Source organism: Heliangelus exortis, chromosome 3 (genome assembly GCF_036169615.1).
Source record: "Heliangelus exortis chromosome 3, bHelExo1.hap1, whole genome shotgun sequence".
In the NCBI taxonomy this organism is placed as follows: Eukaryota; Metazoa; Chordata; class Aves; order Apodiformes; family Trochilidae; genus Heliangelus; species Heliangelus exortis.
In genome coordinates this window covers 56,922,451-56,943,123 of record NC_092424.1, presented here as the reverse complement: position 1 = coordinate 56,943,123, position 20,673 = coordinate 56,922,451, and the positions used below count along the sequence as shown (strand labels likewise).

At 39.0% G+C, this 20,673-nt stretch overlaps 1 protein-coding gene across 4 annotated transcripts in view; it reads left to right on the top strand.

Moving 5' to 3' along the window:
• ARFGEF3 (ARFGEF family member 3) overlaps positions 1–20,673 on the top strand; it is an 80,048-nt gene that overhangs the window by 5,018 nt on the left and 54,357 nt on the right. For all 4 annotated transcript variants that reach the window (XM_071740779.1, XM_071740778.1, XM_071740777.1 and 1 more), the window contains exons 3-4: positions 12,551–12,632; positions 13,996–14,127. In XM_071740779.1, the coding sequence (XP_071596880.1) occupies positions 12,551–12,632; positions 13,996–14,127 (214 nt within the window). The remainder of the gene's footprint in view (positions 1–12,550; positions 12,633–13,995; positions 14,128–20,673) is intronic.

The window sequence follows — 20,673 nt, the reverse complement described above, 5'->3', positions numbered from 1 at the left end:
AGATATATGCTAAGTGCTTAAGGAGGCTGGATGGATGACTTATAAATAATGGATTAGATAAAAGGAATCAATGTGCTGGTGGTTTAATTGGTGAATTGATCACATGGAAAATAGCTTAAGCAAGCTTAAAGTTGTCTGCCAGCAAACAATTGTTTTGCTACTCATATGGGTTGCATTCACTTCAGTATTTTCAGGATGACAAATACTGCCCTGAGGCCAACCACCTGCACAGAGCAAGTTTCTATTCTTGGCAGATTCCTGGCCAGTTTCTCCAATGTGATTTTAGAGGCTGAAATATGAGCCATAAAGGGTAACTTAACAGACACAAGAAAATAAGTCTTGAAAGAGCATGTTTGATCAGAGCAGTTTAATACTTGTGAGGATTATATACATAACAGCAAATAAAATATGAAGCTAGACAGTGCTTGCCAGTCATGTAGTGTTTTGAAAAAACTTAGATATACTAGAATTCTCAAAAAGCTTTATGCAATTATGCCTTATAGGCTATATAAAGCTTAGTGAAACTTACAAAACTTGTAAAACTTATCCTAAAGAGACTTTCTCAGTTCCTGTAATTTTCAGGTCTTTCTATTTTATTGTCTCTAGTTTTCTGTTCTTCTGACAAGAACAATGGCAAAATAATTTTTTTTCCCTTTTATCAGTGTAGCAGGAGCATCACTGAAGGCTTGAGTCTGAACTGTTCTGTGGAGCTCACGTGTATGTTGTCTCTTTGCTCTCAGAGAAATGTGACTGAGTGCAGAAGATGCATAGGCAAGACTCTCAGTACTATAAATTGTTGTTATTGCCAGCTTAAAGTTCCCCCTGTGGACTTCAAAGTAATGGTCATGAGACATATTGATGAGTGAAGTGTTCTGGCATAGTAACTGTTGTAATTTACATTCATTCTTCAAAGAACCAGAAAGGCTTTCCAAATGCTTACTTGTCTCTTCATTATATATGTACACTGCAAATCCCTGCTAAAAGTTGCAGAAAGTCATTGAAATCAAATGAAGGTGGAGGTTCAAGCCTTCAGGGCATCAGTTCTGGGTACCTTATCAGAGAGATACTTGTCTTAGCTTTCAGAGAGGCTATAATTTCCAAGTCCTATTTGTGTTAGTAGCAGTTCTTTTGTTCATTCCTGAAAAAAACTGCATCGCATTTTCAGACTGACCTTTCAAAAATAGCCAGTGTTTCTGGGGAGTAGAATCGGTAAGTCACAAGTTGGAGATGACCAGGTAACCAGATTATGTCCAGTTCTGTTTCCTCTGGTTTTGCCCCCACTCTGTTCATCTTTATGCTTGTTTTTGAGGACATTTTGTGAACTTTGGGAACCCAGTGCAATAAAGAACAGTCAGGAAAAGCAGAAGCCTTATACTTAGCTAAACTCTGAAATATATGTTCTCCTTAATTTTTTTTCCCTATAATCATGGGAATTTGGGGGTCAAATTGATAGCTCTGTTTTGCCATTTATTTTTTAAACCCTAGCTTTCCATCTGACATACTTTTTGAGAAGCAGATGCAGTTTACAAACTCATAAATGAGTGAACATGTTGCTTTATTTAAGCTTGCATGTGCTCAAATAATAGAAGCGGTAGGTGTGGTGTGATCATCACCGAACATCCAGTGCCATGGAGACTTTCAATCCACTTAGCTTTGCATATAATTCATCCACTTAAATAGGGATGCATTTTGGCTTCTCCCTTGTGAAGAAATATTTGTGATTTTACAATTTCATTCTTCTTCCATTTATTTGATTTTTTTTTTCCTAATTTCTGCTAGTTTCTTTTCTACTGGAAGAGAGTAGATAGGGAAACTGCCATATATATAGGCATATCTCTCTCTCTCCATATATATATATTTATTTATATATATTTTTTTATATATATATATACATATGTATATATGCACACACACACACACACACACACACACACACACACACACACACATATAGCAAAAGAAAGAAGCAAGGAGGGGAGGAATTACTCTCTCTGAGGTTTTTTCATGGTATTCTCAGCATACCTCACTCTGCTTTGCTCTCCCTTATTTTTAAAACACTTTGCTTCCTGCTTTTGCTGCCACTGCCACCTGGCATTAAGTGCTCCTGTGCTTTCCTCCTGAACCTGGCTTCTGGGGATATGACTCACTCTGCTCAAGCATTACATGGTTGCTATCTGGCATTCAGCAAGTGGATGATGAGTTCCCTGGCAGGCATCTGGCTGACATGCTAGTGTCAGTGTGGCCTGCTAAGCTGCATTTCTTAGCAGTTTACAGGCTGTATCCAGACTTTTGGGGGCATTCCTGTAGCCCATTTGGTGTTTCGAATGGTGCATATGCTCTGGTCTTGATTTAAAATGTTGCATTTCTACTTCTAATGTTGGGTGGTGAGTGGGAAGTGGGGATCAGTGTTTAGAAAGGCAATGTGGCACCACTGTGATGTGGTATTGGGATCAATGCATGTTTAATCTGATGGGCAGATATTTTTGTCTCAGCAGAACTTTGCATCTGTTCTGGGACCCCAAAGGACATCAGCGTTTGAGAAGGAACAAATGTATAGGGTCAGTTTCCATCATGTGTGTCTGAACTCTTGCTGTTAAGACAGGATTCCAGAAGTGTTGAAAGGGCCTTAAATCTAGGTGTCCCTAAAAACCTGTCAGCCAGGGGTATAGTTCTTGTTTGTGGATTTACATGGTGGGTTTGTTTGGGGTTATTTTGGGATGGTTTTTGTTTGGTTTGTTTGTGGGTTTTTTGGTGTGGTTTTCATTGGTTTGTTGGTTGGTTGTGGGGTTGAGATGTAAGTAATTCATTCTGTAGAGGAATTGCACCAATAAAAGATGAGAGAAGCCATAGTTTTGAGTTTTTGTCTAATTTCTCACAAAAAATATAACCAAAATATTACCGTAGGGGTCCAAGGATGATAATGGGATAGCAGTGTGTGTGTTTGGTTTAAACGTCTGATCATTTTTACTGTTTGCAAAGGAGTAGAAAGTAAGAATACTGGGAAGGTGTTGATAATTGCCTTAGAGAATGGAGTATATTTGGGTGGGGAAACCAAGGAATGGAAGAAGAGAAGTGGCATGAGACTGAGACTACTGTTTTCTCATTAAATGATGTTTGACTCTGCTGTGGTCACTGTGTGATGCAGTGCAAGTTGTGACTTTATTTTGAAAATTAAGGGGTGAGTGGCAATAATAAAAGTCTTTTCTTATAGTTCTTTTATTTACATTTTGTGAAAAGTAACAAAGCTGTAGGAAAATACTACCTTTTGTTTCCTTGAATATTTGTTTGCTTAAAAAATTGAATATGCTGAGGTACATTGAGTATAAAATTACATAATGCATTGCAAATGTGGGGCTATTTTTAACAATCGTCCTTTATGTCTGTCAAGATTTAGCATTGTACTGCTGTGAAAGTTGAATGCAATTGTGGACTGAAAGAATAGTCTTTGAACTGTAACGAGTAATGACCAGAAATATAGCTTATCCTCCCATTTCTTCATCAAACATCTGTAATTTAACTGTAGACCATTCAGCTATTACAGAAGAAATGTCATTTGCAAGACATCTGTGCTATGGTACCTCTGTCTCTTTTTCTGTCCCCCCCAATTCTATCCCATCTCTGTAAACCTTCTCCTGATGGAAGTTTAATTCTCATAAGAAGTTTTATTTGTTGTTTTAAGTGTACTGAAATTTTGAAACTAAAGTATTTTCACTGGAGAAAACTCAGCTTTCCTTCCAGGCTTACCAAATATAGGGAAGAGAGGCTTCATGGAATAGCTTGATAAGCTTTCAAAATCGTAGGCTGAGCAAGTCCAACATGTGCTCTAAGGCTAGGAGGTGTATGTTAAAGACATAGAGTCTTTATGACAAAGAGTCTGCTTCTCATCTCATCTTCATGCTGTACTTCAAATGATAATCAATAAAATTGCCTAAAGGATATAAAATGATCTGTGCACAAAGGGCAAAAATCTTCTGGAGTGGACATTCTCGGGAGAGTGATGATAGAGTATTACAGTGAGATTATTCTACAGCTATGGAGACTGGTAGCATCCTGGTTATTATTTTGGCCTCGTTCACTTTAATACTGTGTAGAATCTTTTGTTGTTGTCTCTCTCTTCTGAAGCAAAGATATGTCCTGTGCTTATGCTTTTTTGTTTTATTCTGTTTGGGTTCATCTTGACAACAGTATCAGACTCCTATCTAGTAACTTGAAATCAAGATGTTATTAGTGAGTATAGCAAGGAAGAAAATGACCTTAGAAGAGCTCTCCAGATTACTGACTGTACTGAGCTATTTAATTATGATTGTATGAATTCTGTGGTCTTGGCTACATTAGGCTGGATGGAAGGTTAAATTCTTCATGTTTGCCTTTCCCATGACTAGAGCTATATTTCTGCTCTTATGACAAACCCATCTCTCTGAGAAAGTATGTAAATAACAAATGTGACTATGTCACTGTATTAATACCAAACAGTATTACATTGCTATCTCATTCAGCATTCCAGGTTGAAAAATTGTTAAGTTCTAGCTACGAAACTGTATGAAGTTACACTTCCATATTACTTCTGATTTCCTTTTCACTGCCTTGTTAAGTGTCCTGATAATCAACTCCTGTGCTTCCCTGCAGAGGCAGGTTCAGGTAAGTAGTAGGTGAAGTGGTTACTTTGTGTCTTGGTTTGAAAAGCTAAAGGATTGAAGAGAAAAGGGAATACATGAAGCAAAGTGGAAGGAAAAATGAAATAGTGAGCTGGAGGAGAGACCCAGAGGAAACTCCAAGAAAGAGCTGATATCAGCAGCTGATGAGAGAGAATTGGAAATTGGATACAGGAAGAAACTGGGAATTAAACCCTAAGTCAGATGAAAAGAAGTCTTTCCATTGTAAACAGATAAAAGCAAAGAGTTTTGTATTGTGTGGGGAGAAAAAGAATGAAATGCCTTTTAAAAAAAGAAGCTGCAAATGATAGAAAATGAAAATGCTGTCAGACAGAAATTATAAATTTATTAGTAAGGATTGAACCTCACCTGGTTATGTGAAAGACAAATCTGTTGATGTGGGAAACATGCACACAAGTGTCTATATGCTTGTGAGTAACTGGAGTAAAATCCTGGTCTTGCTGAAGCAAGTCAGAATTTCTTTCGACATAGTACAACAGCAGTCTCTCAACTGTTTTTTTGGGTTTGTTGGGTTTTTTTCAGGACCTGTAAACTTCAACACTGACTGTTCATCCTAACAGTGTTGTCAAAGAGTGCATGATCATATGGTAGTGGTACAGCATCAAAGATAATTTATTGTTGGCTTGTTCTTTGTTCTAACTGGAAAGCTTCAGATTTTTTTTATTCTGTTGTTCTAAGAGATCTGTAAGTACAATCAACAAACTTGTATTTGCATAGAGATACAAATTTTAATGCTGGAGAGGTCTGAAATTAATCCTTTCTCTAGAATGTGAGCAAGGACTTAGTTCTCCTTTCTTTTTGAGGAGCCGCTGCTTGGAAAAGGATGCATTTTTTCCCCTTCCTCCTCCAGGTTTTAGGTGCTTCCATTATGAGCCATGAAACCGCGAAGACTTGTGTCAATGTTCTCTAAGCTAGCACAGGAAGAGTTATGAGTACTTCTACTTTTATATGTACATGTGTTCACATATACACTGCTGAAGTTTGTTTTGCACAAATTAAGTCACCCCTTTTTATGTCGAGACAGTGTTTGCTTCTGTTTGTTTTATTTAAGGGTAACAGCGGGGAGTACCTCCAAAATGTTGAGGATTCACCTTTACTATTTATTTTCCCATGGTGGGCCAACTTTTCTGCCAGGATAAGTGAGGCTACTGGAGTTTACATACTGTGATGTTTTGTTCATTTTAAGCAGCCAAGACTGAGGATTGCTCTCTGACACAGCTGTCAGTGTTACTCTGATTGAAAAATATTAGGATCTGGCTATGACTGTTATCCTGCCTAAAAACCAGCACATCAGAAAATGGCAACAGCTGTGTATCAAATTCTTATCTGTCCTTTGACTGGGTTGTGAATTATGCTGTGGAATTGCAAATAACATGCCAATAAGGTGCTGAATTTTGCTTCTGTATTATTATAATTTTCAGGAAGGAAATAATACAAAGCACTATCTTGGTTTTAATATATCTTTCTTTTTAATCCCCTTTCTGAAAATTAATATGATTGTGACCATTTCCATGAAGGGAAATAACTCTTACAGTGGTGACAAATACTTCATTTACAGTGCCTGCTTTGCTAAGTCAGTATGGTGGAGGTGAAGGTGGTCCATGACTGTGTTCCAGGCAAAAACAAGAAGTTAAGATTAGGCCATTTCCTGGTTCATTACAATTTTCATCATAAGAGTGAATTAATGAGCCATTATTCTATTCTCACTAAAGGCTTTTTCCATGACAATGGGGACAGAAAGATTTTTATGATCATTTACAATAGTGATTTGTCTTGCTCTGACCATTTTGGCAGTCTGTTTTGACTGGTCTGTCATAGCATCCTGTGTGACAGACCTGCAGAGGAAAAGGTAGGCTGGTGAGCCATGGCAAACTCAGATAAGTAGAAAGGTCATAGTAACCCAGTGTTCTGAATATAAAGCCTATTTGCATTCTCATGACTCATTCTGCAGTTGACAAAGCTGACAGTCACAGAGTGAGGTAGCTCAGGAAGGACAACCTGTGCTCCTGGAGGTACTAGTCCCAGATTACACACTTGGTTCTGTTGCTAATCTTTCTGCTTGACCCTAGACAGTAGTTGGGATTCAGTCCCAATAACATGCAGGTCTGGTGGCAAAAATCTGGGTAGCCTCAGTAGGAATAGGAGTAAACCTTTGTCCTTGGTGCTCTCTGCAGTACTTGGTTCTACACATAATGGCCCACACTTACCAAATGCTGTTTCCTCTAATTAAGTGCTTGTCAATGCAAATGGCAACTGGTTTCTAGTGAACTTAGAATACATATATTTGTTTGGTTTCATTGTTTTAATCTAGGTCAGGACAGAAGGGTGTTGTGCACTCTGTTCTGAAGGGAGGGGGCTGTCATCATGTAATATTAATTTGTTCAGTAGTTATATGTTGTACCAGATTAGGAAAGTTTTTTCATGCCTCTGAAATGATGTTCTGTGGTGTAAAATCATTGTTCCAACACCTTGGTTTGCAGTGGCTCTCACCATATCTTTTGCATAGGTGAGCCTGGACAACAGCAGAAGGTAGAGAGTGATCGCAGTTTTTCTCTTCCCCTGTCAGGGAAAGAACATTACAGCCAAGAGCTCTTACTAGTGCTTTTTTTGGGTTGGTTGGTTGGTTTTTGTTTGGTTTTTCTGTGGTAGGGGAGGTGGTTGTTTGTTTCTTTGTTTGTTTACACCGAGTTGTCTTTTGAAGCACTATTATGGGGCATAGGCAAACCATGCAATTAGAATGGATTTCAGCATAGTATACCAGTTAATATCTGAGCACCTTTTTCGTCTCTATCATTCCTTCTTTACACCATCTCAATTTCTATTTTCCTTCTAGCTTCTGTTTTCTTTGGTTTGCTTCATCTGTCAATGCCCAGGCTACCTTATGAAGCTTTTGATAGCTTATCCTCCTCCAAGTCGAGTGTGCTCCCTTCCTTTCATGCCCCCTCGGTGTTGTACCTGGCTCATTTCATTCAGGGTTAAGTTGATGCCAGGGTTTGAGTCTGGCCAATAGCAAAAGGACCATGCAGCCGCTCACTCTCTCTTCCTCATTTTGAGATAGCGAGGAGGAATTCCACCTAAAACCTCGTGGGGCAAGGCAAGAACTATGGGAGTTCCTTTCACTAATTATGGTCCCGGATAAAACAGACTCAGCTTGGGGAATATCATTAATCAAATCAAAAAGGGCAAAGAGAAAGCAAAAAAACCCAGAGCTTAAATACTTTTCCCCACCCCTTCCTTCTTCCTGGGCCCATTTACTTTCTCCCGGTATCTCTACCTCTTCCCCACAGTGGCAGGGGAACAGGTAGTGGGGTTTACAGACCAGACATCACAGGCTGTTTTCTGCCACTCCTTCCTCCTCAGGGAGGATTCCTCACAGTCCTCCCCTATTCCAACGTGGGGTCCGTCCCACAGTCCTTCACAAACCCCTCCAACGTGAGTCCCTCCTGCAAGACAATCCCTCAGGAGCAAACTGCTCCGGCACACCACAGAGCCACAGACTAGTTCAGAAACAATCATCTCCACAGCTGCAGCTCCACAACATTTGCTCTGTGATCCTTCACAAGCCGCAGATCCACAACTTCTCCAATGGGATCCTTCACAGGCTGCTTCACAATTGCCCCGCTGTGGTCCTTCTGGGTCTGCTCTGCTGTGCTCCTCCATGGGTTGCAAGGGACTTTCTCCCTCTCCTGCCTCACAGACCTGGGTCTCTACTCTGGCATTGTTCTCTCTTCTGGAGTTGCTCTCTCTTCTCCCCTCTTCTCTTCCCTTGGAATCTTACGCTGGGTATTTTCCTGTCTTGAATATGTTAATCATAGAGGTGCACATCTATTGTGCCTGAGAGCCTCAATTGGCCAAAGGCGGAGCTGGACATTTTGGAGCTGGTAGAGCTTTCACCAGCTACTCACAGGAGCCACCCCTGAGGCTCCCTTCCGTGCTACCAATAATGTCACACCATCCCAGAACAGTTGGTATTTGTGCCTAAAACTGTATGTGTATACATGCCCACACCTGCATGTATCAGTATGGAAACTTAGGAGTTCCAGTGGGAAACTAGTTTCTGTATCATAGCACAGTGGAAAACTTTCTTAAATATGTACCAGCTTATTCTGAGAACTTCACTTATGTGAAATGTCTTACATGTGTAGCACTACAAAACCTGAACAAATTAACACTTGAGAGTGTAGAACTTCAGACACTGGAGTAAGCAATGAGGTTCCATGGTGTGGGACACTGAGTCCCACTGAGCAAAACTGAGTAGAATCATCAGAGGGCTGTAAAATGTAAGAGAACCTCAGTCCCTTTCATTGTTGCACTCTGAGACCAAGTTCTGGTCTGTATCCTCTGTACAGCCTTATTGAACCCAGTTCTTAGGTGTTAAACCTTAGTAGGGACAGATTGTGTTAATTTACATCATCCTTTCCCATTCTGCCTGAAGGTTACCTGCCATGTCCCTCTGTGTTCTCATACTAGCAGATAATACATTTAAATGGCAGGTTGAACTCAAGTGTGGAAGATGCTCAAGCTAATCAAACATTGTGAGGTATCTCTGCAGGTGTTTCATAACTGTAGCATGGAAATGCTAAAGATTTAATTGACCAAGTGTGTAACAAGAACAGGAAATGACACAATGGCAATTCATTTTCTCTGAGAATACAGTGGGAACACAAGCTGTGGCAAACTTAATTAGATTTTGAGTTAAACATTCTTATCAAAGATGGGAAGTTCAGCTAATTGAATCTGTTCTAATTTCCATCCTCCTATTTGTCTTTTCTTTCTTCATTTTGGGAGGTATCTCAAGAAACAGCTCTCTTTGTCTTCTGCTGATTGCAGTATGTGATGACAGATGGCAGGCAACATACTGATGTGCAGGGTACACATAAGCCAGAGGAGCTCCCACCTGTCTTCATTATAATGAAACTGAACTGGATCTGCTCCAATGACTTATGACTGCCTTCTCTTTCACCTCTCATTCCACTTTAATATGATAAGTTTGTTGTGTATTAATAATGTTCCAAATGTTTATATGCTGTTGCAGTAAACTGCAGAAGGACTAAAAGAAAAGTGATGTTCTGCCCTGAAGAGGTGCAGGTCTAAATAATCAACAATCTGTAACATCCTTGCAGTTAGTACTATACACTATTGTGATTATTTTTTTCTTCATTTTTATTGTGTGGGTCTGGCTGATTGAGCACCAGTTAGTGGACAGGTACCTTATTTTGTCACCTGTTGATCTACTAATTTCAAATGTGAGTTCCACCTTGGACAATTGTAGTGACAACATTTAAGAAAGAGAGGATGTTAAAGTCACACGTAGAAGTTGGTACTTAAAGGTACTTTGTGCGTTAGAGATGTATTTCTGTGGCACCTTTGTAAACTAGAAAGTCCTGTCACGATTGACCTGCATGGCACATATCTTACCATGTCCAGGCAAAGCTGGCAGTAGATATTTACCTGGTAGACAGCTCTTCACTGGGTAGAGGCTTACTGTCTGAACCCTGGACTAGATGTTTTGGCAGTTTCTGTAGATCTGGATGATACGATGCTTTGACAAAATACTTCTTAGACGTTCAAGCTATTTTGGATGCTAAACTCACAGGTTTTAAGTCCTTCGAGTTAGTCTAGTTCTGATTCCAGAAGTGCTCAAGAAAGGAGCTTTTGAGAAAATTGAGCTTTGTGCCTGTCTGTTTCTCAGAATACCCTAAATGAAGCAAATTATTAGCTTTTAGTTAAAAATCTTTAAGATAAACATGTAGTCTCCTTCAAGCTCTTTAGAAATCTGTGTAATGAATGTGTCTTTCAAAAAGCTACTCATGGTGTTATGCCAAGTGGCCTTTTAAAAATTCCTGTAACCTGGGAAGAAGGTACAAATATGAAAAGACCTGCAGATTCTTAAGAGGTCTTTGCCAAGTACAGAAGCTTGCTAGATTGCTTAACTGAACCATGCTTGTGATGCTGAGATCTTGAATTTATCATTAAAGGATGTGATTGCATTTCAAAGAGCAAATAGCAGTTTTGTGCTCCTTGGGGTGTATTGTGATTGGTGCTTTTTTTGGAAATGTGGAGAGAAAGGAATACCAACTGAACACACCCATAATACAGTTGAGTTTTGCAGAGTCCTCTCTGCAAGCAGGATCTGCTGAAGGAGTTACAAGCTCACTTTCCCAGAGGTGAGGCAGCCAGTGTTTGGTAGTCTCCATTTAAGTTTTTTAAAGAGCAATTTAAGGTTGTGACTACCAGCTGTGGAGGGAGGTTGGTAGGTTATGACAGACTGTGGTGAAGTATGACTTTAGGTAGACATAAATGTCTAATAAATGTTCATAACAATGTGAACTATATGAACCATAAATGTTCAGACAATGTCTGAAACTCCAGTAATCACTACTGCTCTTATCTAGGGCTTCTCCTTACCTGGTTGTGAAGGGAGGATTTGTAAGAGGAAGAGAATATGCACACTAGCCAACTGCAGGCGTTTCATTCATGTCAGAACTTGAACCTTTAGAGTTGTAGGAGAATTGGTCAGTACTTTTATATGTACTTTGGAGCAAATAAAGTATTTATCATTGAGTTAACTGAAACTAAGTGACTTCAGGTCAAAGGCAGCTCGCAGGAGTAAAAGAGAAAAAACTTCCTTTTGCTATTTTTGTAAATCAAACATCTTTGATTCTGCTTTGAGAGGACAGAGTGTTTGGTTATGTATTTGAATGCATTGAGACTTGACAAAGAAGAATACTTCAGATGTAACAAGTCAATGTTTCTTGGTTTACAGTTGGCTAAGAAAAGACTCAGCCAGTTGTTTTCTGTTCCTTCTTACCTTGCACACACTTGTTTCTGTGGGGATAAAATTAATGGAGTTCCAGGATGGTTCCTAGGGGTATAATGCATATAATTGGAGTACTAAGTCTCTTAAGGGCTGGTGCAGAAGGGTTTGCCATAAGCAGGGATGTCTGTACAAATGCAAAAATAGACTTTGTTTGTACAGATAAGTGCCTCATGATATGTGACCTAGTGAAGTGTTGCAAACCTTCAGGGAGATTGCAATTGGACATAGGCTGAGTATCTCTGATCAGGAATAAGTTTCCTGCCAACTTGCTTGAAGACCTTGTGGCTACTAGGTGTTCTTCAGATGCTGCAGCCATTCCCTGATAAGGAGAAAGGAGTAAAGAGAGGAGTTGCAGCTCCAGGCACTATTTGGTTTGGTCACCCAATAAAAAAAAAAAAAAAAAAAAAATTGGTGTCTGAGCACTGAGCAAAAGTGTCTAAAATACTATCCTAATTAGTGATTTATTTTTATATTAAAAAATGGTGTTATTCTAACCAAAGTGCAGCTTAGTCATGGTTTTAACACATGCTAATTCAGGTGTAAACTAAACTCATTAGTATACATTTGCTTTTGTCTATACCATTTATAGTTGGTGGGAGCTAACATGACAGGCCACACTGTTCTGTAGAGGAGGCCATAGACCAAAATTGGACTAATAGAAAGTGAATTATGAAACCACTTTTCTGGCAATCTGAATATTAAACAGAAGGTAACTGACTGCAATGTAATGCTTATCACACTGAGTTGAATCACACTAGTGATCTGTGAATCCCTTTTTTATGCTTTGTACATTCATGCATGCACACAGAGGGCTAACAGTTGGGAAGTATTTTGTGGAATTCCAATTGAAAGGCCATTCCTAACAGTATGCAAAAAAATAAGGCAGCTTTCTTTAGAGGGTAAAAATGCTTCACAGTGTTATGAAACTTTCCTTAATTACTGAATGCAAGTGTTATCTTAGTGAAAATGATACAGCCCTTCTAGAATGGTGCTCCTTTGAATACTAATTTTAATTCCATTGTTCCCCCTCATGGTTTTTTTTCTTAATTTTCATCAGGGAGAAGTGTCTCCTCCCTCTCCAACTGGCTCTGGAATCAAAAAGCATGAAGCTGGCTCAACAGGCTCTAGCAGGGATGCAGGTATGGCTTGAGGGTTAAGAATGTGTTTAGATTGGGTGCCAAAGAAATGTAGACTTTTCTGTTGAAAACTACAATTGAAGAAGTGTCTGTCCTCAGGTGAACCTAATGACAATGTTCATGTTTCTGTAAGTATTCAGAAATTAGGATACAAGTAAAGGCTAGTGATTCTGTAGAAGCTAAAAATGTTCTACAGATACATGGGGGTTCCTGGCTTTCACTATTGAATAGGAGATTGTGTGGCCCTGTGCTACACTCACTAAGCCTTGCCACTGCTCAATGTCTTAGAAATTAAACTGACCCAATTCTTTCTGTTGTTTTGGGTTTTGTTTTGTTTTTATTAGAAGAGAGGGCTGCAGTGCTTGAAAGGTGGAGAGGTTGGTAAAGAATTTGGGAGCTGCATTCTCAATGAACGGGCATGTTCCAGAGTTTTTTGTACACTGAAGAGAGTAGGAATAGCATTTGATTTGGAAGCTTATGAAATTGCAAAATAAATCAGCAGTGCAACACAAGCAACAGAAAGACTCTCTTGGGTTTGACAATATAAAAATCAAAGCTGTTACCTTTTTTCTAATTGGACAAATAAGTACATATCAGTAAATAAGACAAATAAGTACATATGGAAAAGGCTGGTACACTGCTGGGGTGTGAAATGTATGTCACCATTTTCCAAGAGGAAATTTCTTCCTCAGAGGGCAAGGATGAAGAAGTTGTTTGGGGAATATAAGCATGTAAGTGGATCATCCAAATTCACTTAACTCAGCATACAAGATGCCAGGCATTTCGTTAGAGAGTGCTCCATACTGGGGCACAGAGTGGTTGTAGGAGGCTCTTGCTAAGGAAAAAAGGCAATTTCTGAAATGTTTCTTAAATTATTAGACTCTGCCAGAAGACTGTTTGCAGTGTAGTACTCTGCTCCTGCTATGAGATGCTGTGCCTTGCGTTGCAGATATAGTGGGGGATGGGGTGGGTGGGTGTTCCACAAGGGGGATGTGCAAGGGTTCCACACTTTCCCTGCTTCTAAGGTGTAGGGAGGTTTTGCTGAGGCCATTACTTGGAATGTTCTGTGTTCCTACATCAGTAACTGATGTCTGCTTTCTTCTGGACACAGGAGAAGTGGGTTCAGGAAAGATGTTACCATAATGACAGCTGCTTCAAAGGATGTTAACTGTCCCCTTATCAAGAAACAGATCTCCCAATTTTGCAGTACTTTCATACTTAATTATTGGATCAGTTTGAAATTTGTACATAGGAAACATAGCTACTATAGTACCAAACATTAATATGTTTAGGTGTAGTAGTTCAGAGCAGAACTGGGCAGAGGCAGTTTTGTCTCAATCTGTACATTTCCATTTTCTCTCTGCAGAAGCTGCTGTCTGATGAGAGGTTTGTATCCATGGAAACAGACTCAGATGAGAAACAGTTGCTTAATCAGATGCTAAATGCCGTCAAAGTGACTCCTTCACTCAATGAAGACCTACAGGTTGAAGTGATGAAGGTTAGTGTTTCACACACGTCAGTGCTTGCAACAGAGGCTCCCTGACTGAATGCTGGAGTTAGCAAACAAATTAGCTGTTGCCTTGGAAATTTTCACCTTAAGGCAGTATTTGATTCCCACCTTCCTGCTAGCAGTTATCAGTTGTTTCTATTTCTACTTGGTTTGTGTTTCACTGGATTAAATAAGAGATGGTTTATATTAAGAGCCAGTGCACTGGTGGTCCCAGTGCTAGCAAGCAGAAACAGGACCATCAATTCACTCCATACTTCACAAATAAATTACTTGTAGATTTGAAAGGTCATGTTTGGTATTGACCTTTCATGTTTCTGGGGTGTTCTGGGCAGGTTTGTAATTTTGAACTGTGTATGCATAGGTTCTAGTTTATCAGCTATATGTTTTCCTTGTAGAATTGTAATGATGGACCAGGATTTATTTAAGCACCAAAATGTGCCCTCAACTAGTGCAACGAGGGAAGTTATCATTTTGTATACTTAGTGAAAGCTTCCACTTCTGGAAAAGCTTTAGCACTCCTGTGTGTGGCTCAGCTGTCAGAAGGTGCTGTTTTGAAGGGGAGATACTGTCAGTATTCCTTGCCCTGTCACTGACTTGGTTGTGACTTGCTACTACTGCTATAAAAGGTTGATTTCCAGTACCTGTATTATTTGTGTTAAGCAATATGGTGGTGTGGGTAGTTATCAGATGTTTGGGTGTAAACTTTGTCCCACAGGATTGGTTGTGCTATTGCTGATCACTTATCAAAAACGTTTTGGAGCAAACCAGAGGTCTTTTTTGTATGTTCACTGTACCTGGTCCCGACTGACATGTTTGGATCACTTGACTTCTGAGTGCACAGATGAGCTACTTTATTTCTGGCTTACATGTGTCATACTTGTTCTAATTAATATATGTTACCCATTCTGAAATGGCTCTGTACTACCTGTACTCTTTGCTGCTGAAAACAACTACCTGGGTACAATGTGCTCTCAGTGCCAGCCTGTGCAAAAGGGTGAGGCTAGCAGCAGAAAAAAAGTAGTATCTGTGTGGCTGTTACTCATTTTATGGGACCAGGCTTCTGCCCATGTACAGCCTTTACCTATGACACCCAAATGTGCATCCCTAATCCAGAGTGGCCATTTTCCGCCTCTTTTGTTCCTCCAGTGGGAAAAGGGAAGAGTTAGGAAATAGCAGTAGTGAACCAGCAGGTCTCTCTTGGCATGCAGTAATTTTTTGCATGTCACTATTTTACTTTCTTGAGTGTTGCAGATTCAGCATCTAAACGGGCACAATCTCTTTGAGAACCACAACATGCATCTGTGGCACGTTGCCTCCACACTAAGAAGATTTTAAGTGCTTTATTTCACTATGGTTATAAGTGCATATCTTATCAAGTTGTCTTGATATGTGAAAAGCAAAAAAAAATAATGAAAACCACAGAACACCAAACATATAGAACCCATGCCAAAACCTAAGATTTTATTTATGTACACTTTTTTAGAAAAGAAAACCAAAACATTATAACTTGTATTTTGATTGTTTCTCTTTTAAATCTTTCAAGAGACCAGAGGGCCAAAACATATTGTAATCAGGGCAGTTAAAACTCAGTGCCATTAAATCTGAGTCTTGCCTAAAACTCAAATCAAGTAGAGATATTTTTATATCTTAGCATGAAGGTTACAGATGCCATTGCAACACTTGAAAATGTTGTCATTAACCCAGGTCAGACTGAATGGCTAAAGCCTTTGAGGGCTTTTTCAAGCAGCTGGTCTCAGCAATGCATTTATATCCTTGAATCTGCTAAAATGTGTCCTCAAGGCAGCATATGGCTGTACTTTAGATGGTGTTATTCCATCCAGAGGATATTAAATACATCTTTACCCAGTGCAGATATTAGACACTCCTGAGTGTGAGCAGGTTTGTGTGAAACTGGGTCAGCAGTGATACTGGCCTGGTTCTCTGTGACTTGCTGTGCATTAGCACCGGTCTTGCAGACACTAGGAGTACAACCAACAAATATTTCACAGAAGCCTTCAGTCATGCAAAATAAATGTGAAAAGAGGTACAGAGGAGTCCAGACTGGAAGTTGCTGGCATGTTTTTTGGTGCAACAGTATAGATATAAGTGATAAACGGAGATGGAGAAGACAGTTTAAGAATTAGCAACCCAATTACTGGTGCTTGCTGCTTATCTACATATTTTAATGAGTATATAACTTTGTAATAATAGATTATTTTTTCTCCTTCAATATATTTTATCCACTGCTTTATTGCAAACATTTTTCAATGTAATTTGCAATATAAATTGCAATCCAGTCTCTTTCTGAGTAAAGAAGCACTATGTTTCAAATAAAGTAAAAAATAAAAAACAGTGTTCAACTTTATTTGCATGTTTTAATCCAGAACTGCTTTAAAATTTATATTAATGAGGAAACAAAATAAATTGCTAAAGATTAGAAGAAGAAAGTTACACCTGAATGTGTTCCTTAGTTCTTATTATGGTGGTGCCTGATACAAGATGTCATAAGCCAGAGCTAATTTTTGCTTACAATTATAAGATGTGTTAGTAGTCTGCACTGTCAAAGAGGGGAGTCTGTGTAGACTTGCACAATGCTGTGTAAATAAGACTTGTCTAAGATCAATCCTGCCCAGAAATGCTAGCTAGAGTTCTTAGTGCTTCCTCTGCTTAGCTTTTTCATAACTTTAATTGTTATAAAGTAGAACAACTACATGTCCAGACTCTCTTGGGTTTTACTTTTTTTTTTGTCTGATTAGTTTTTTTAAGTAATTTTATGCATGTGCTTAGTTATAAGTAACCAGGTTAACTCCAATGGATTGACTGACCTACCCTGCATGTGTCAAGATAAGCTAATCCTTTCCCAAAGTAATTAGAACTGTGGTAAATGCCTAGTGCTCATAATCAAGATTGTGATTAAAGAACTCCCTTGGTTCTTAGGTGCCTGGCTGTTGAAGCAGAATTCACAGTCTTGAATTAAATAGCTGAGCTCTTTCCTTAAATGGGTCAGAAGAATGAGAATGATAACATTCTGGTTATGGACAAATGGATATTTAGTGGGAGTTGCCTAAAAAATATCAGTAGTTAATACCATCTCTCAAAAATCTAGACTCATTCCAGGATCTGTGGCTTTTCCTTAGTACCTTTTTTCTGTGCTTGAATTCATAGTTCTGGACAATCTCTGGGGATTTGGGTAGCCAGGAGGTTTTTAAAATTTAAGAAGAGCATTGGTCTTGTCTCTTGAAAGGTTTGCTGGAGTGGAAAATTAGACTTAGTTTCTTTCCTGTAGAAATTCTGACTTGCTGAGGTTCTCCTCCCTAGAGCTCCTCATGTCTGTTCCTTGTGAGAGGGGAAAAATATTATAGAAGCTTCATGTGGCATGGTGGTTAATGTTGGAACTGCAAAACATGCTTACGTGGGTTTTCAGTATCTCTTTCCTGGATGCAGGTCAGGAGATGCCCTGGTATAGGGTGAAATCCTCTGGCAGGCCAAACAGACTGTGAGGCACCACTTCTTAGATTGTCTTCAGGCTGGCTTCTTGCCAATTAACGCAGTGACTTGAAACAGTAATTTTAAATTTGCTCTTGTAATAAAGTACATTGCTACGCTGAAAGTTCCCCTGATGCAGTTTTGGTGGAACCTTGCATGTACCTGAGGGTGAGGAAGTTGTCTTTCCCCTCCCCTGTCCAAAAAATTCCCTTGTTATCAAGAAAAGATGTCCCAATTTTCCATCCAGAGGATATACCAGTTGTTTTTTTTTCTATGACAGCTCTGGATTTACTTACACCCGTGTGTTGACATCCTTTCTGATCATTTTGGTAATGGATGCATGTAGCCTAATTTTTATTTGAGAACTCTCAATTTTTGGTTGGCATTTTTCAGTTTGGTACTTGTCTTTTTTCAGTTTTGTTTTACTCAGATATATCTTCTGATTCATAAAGTAATGCAGTGAACCTAATTAGACTGTAACCTAAGAAGGGAGAAATGCCATCTTTAGCAGAGCTACTCAGACTTTTTTTTTTTTTTTTTTTTAAATCTTCTCTGCCTTTAACTTTTATAATTCTAAAGATAATGTCCCTGTCAGAGCTGTTGAGGAAACCTATTATGTATCCGTTAAGCAATTTTAAATAATTTCTTTCCCTGCTACAACTCTACTACATAAGCAGAAGTTTCACTTGGTTTCATACTGCCATAAATAGTGTTGAGCAGTAGTTCTGTTTTAGTCTGGTGAATTAATGGGCATCATATTCTGGGAGCACACAGCATGTCGGCACTGATAATGTGTGAGGTTCTCCTATACCAGGCTTTTGTTTGAAGCCCTGGTGTTTTCATAAAGCTGAACCCCAATTGCTGCTGTTTTAGCAAGGCATTCTAGGATTTTACTGATTCATGGGAGACACTGACTTCCTTTCTGTAATTAAAATCTGCTGGTTTGTATAGTGACCCGTGGTGGCACGGTGTACATCGGTTTATTAACACACTTTGTATCTCTTGCCCTTGTTTTCCTTCAAGGCCGAAGAATCTGACATGAGCAGGTTACTAGTTATTCTGCCAAAGAGGAGGACACCATCTGTCCATCCTGTTTTGCAGAAGTACTGGATGACTGCTTTAAATGTCAAATTACTGAACAAGATAGTGGATTGTCCTGCTTTATTTTCTGGCTGGGTTTTTCCTCCTGGAGGGAGGATTTGAGAATCATCAGAGCGTACATTGTGTCAAAGTTTAGAAGCCTGCGAGTCAAGTAAATCTGGAAAGGCTCAGTTTAAGAATCCCCAAGAGATCAGAGGTTGCTACAAAATGTAGCGCTCTAAGGACTAGAAGAAATGTTAATGTTCAGAGGGTTTTTCTAATGGGACTTTGAGTGCTGGAACAGAAAAAGGGTAACAGTAGTGTATGGATGTTGGACTGGACACTTGAATGCAGTGAAGTGCCAAAGCGTCCTCGGATGATAACAGATACAATTGCTATGAAGTTTTGTACCTTTTCCCATTTTTTCTGTCTTGGGGGATACTACTTGCTTTCTTAGACACCTTGTTTATTTAATGTGACTCCACCATAAGATCTTCAATGTAAGAATTATATGTGCTGAGCAACTGGGATATGTGCTAAGCACCTGGCTAGCAATATTTAGCAGCCTTACAATCTGAAAATGTTCCCTCCTTTGCTCTCTTTAAGAGTCTTCTCTTAAAATATGGAATAGATATAATAATATGGAATAGATATAAATTTAATTACTTTGCAGTTGGAACCCTCTACATTTTCTGTCAATTGACTTTTGTTATATCATCAGAACCACCTTTCTCTTTTCTTTTTATCCTACTTATTGTAAAAACTTTGTGTGTTCATTCTTGCACTACAGTTGGTAGCCCAGGACTCCAGTAGGAATTGTATTTCTTGTTCCATTCCAGTCACAGCTTTAACAGTAAAATGAATGCTTTCACAATGGATAAACCATTTATGAAGTTTGATCTGATGTGGGACTTTGAAACTGTCCCTACAGTCGTATAAATTTTTGTTTGGTTGGGTTTTTTTGGTTTTTTTCTAATTGTATTGACTCTAAAACATAAGATTTCATAATAGTTGAAGCTTATTTTCAATTTTGTTTTGTACAGAAGCTGTTATGAGGAACTACTCTTTGATTTTGTTTCTGCTTCCATTATCAGTGGTTGCAAAAATAAAATGGCCTAAGAAAACCTAACTTTCTTTTCTTTATGTTTTTTTAAATAAAATAGAGACTGCTTGAGTTAGTGTCATGAGTAGTTAAGCCTGTGGAATATACTTTGTGAAGACTTGATGTTTTTAGGGGATCTGAGTGGTTAAGTTTGTGGGTTTTCTTTGGTCTTAATCCATTTTTTTTTATCCAGTAATCTAAAAGAGAAGCCTGCTGTCTTCCTGTTTGTTCCACATAAATGGGAAGACACATGAGCTGAGTGTCTGGAACATCGCCAAGACTGTAAATGAGCCCTGCAGCAGCGCTGATGGAAATCATAGCTGAGAGCAGTCTTGTGCATTGGTCAGAGACCATCTTTCAGATCTCACAAATCATTTGTAGCAAGTGGAGTAAGAAAAGAATATGCTGGGTGATAACTTGTTATAGTTCTGTCATTTGATCACATCAGATCATATGCCCTTTCTCTAGCTTGTAGGTTCCCAGATCTCATTTTGCACTAAGCGTAGCAGCCTTTTTTGCTAAAATTACTTAGAGATTCATAGCAAGGTTTTGATATCACTTCCTTACTGCTCTTGATGCCTAACTTTTCTATAAATCACCTGTTACAAACAAGCTATTAGCATGCATGAAAGAAAAGAGGCATATATGCTCAAGATTTTCATAGTTCAGTTCCATAAAGCTAGGAAATTTGGAAAAAAAAAAAAAAAAAAGAGCGGGGGGGTGGGGGGAGCAGGGAAGGGGAGGAGAAGAGATTTTGAAAGGGCAAGGGCTTCTAAGAATGCCTAAACTGGTGTGTATCTCCATGTATTTTATAATACATGAATTCCAGGTTTTCGCCTGTGGAAAGCATTAGGTATTAACAAACT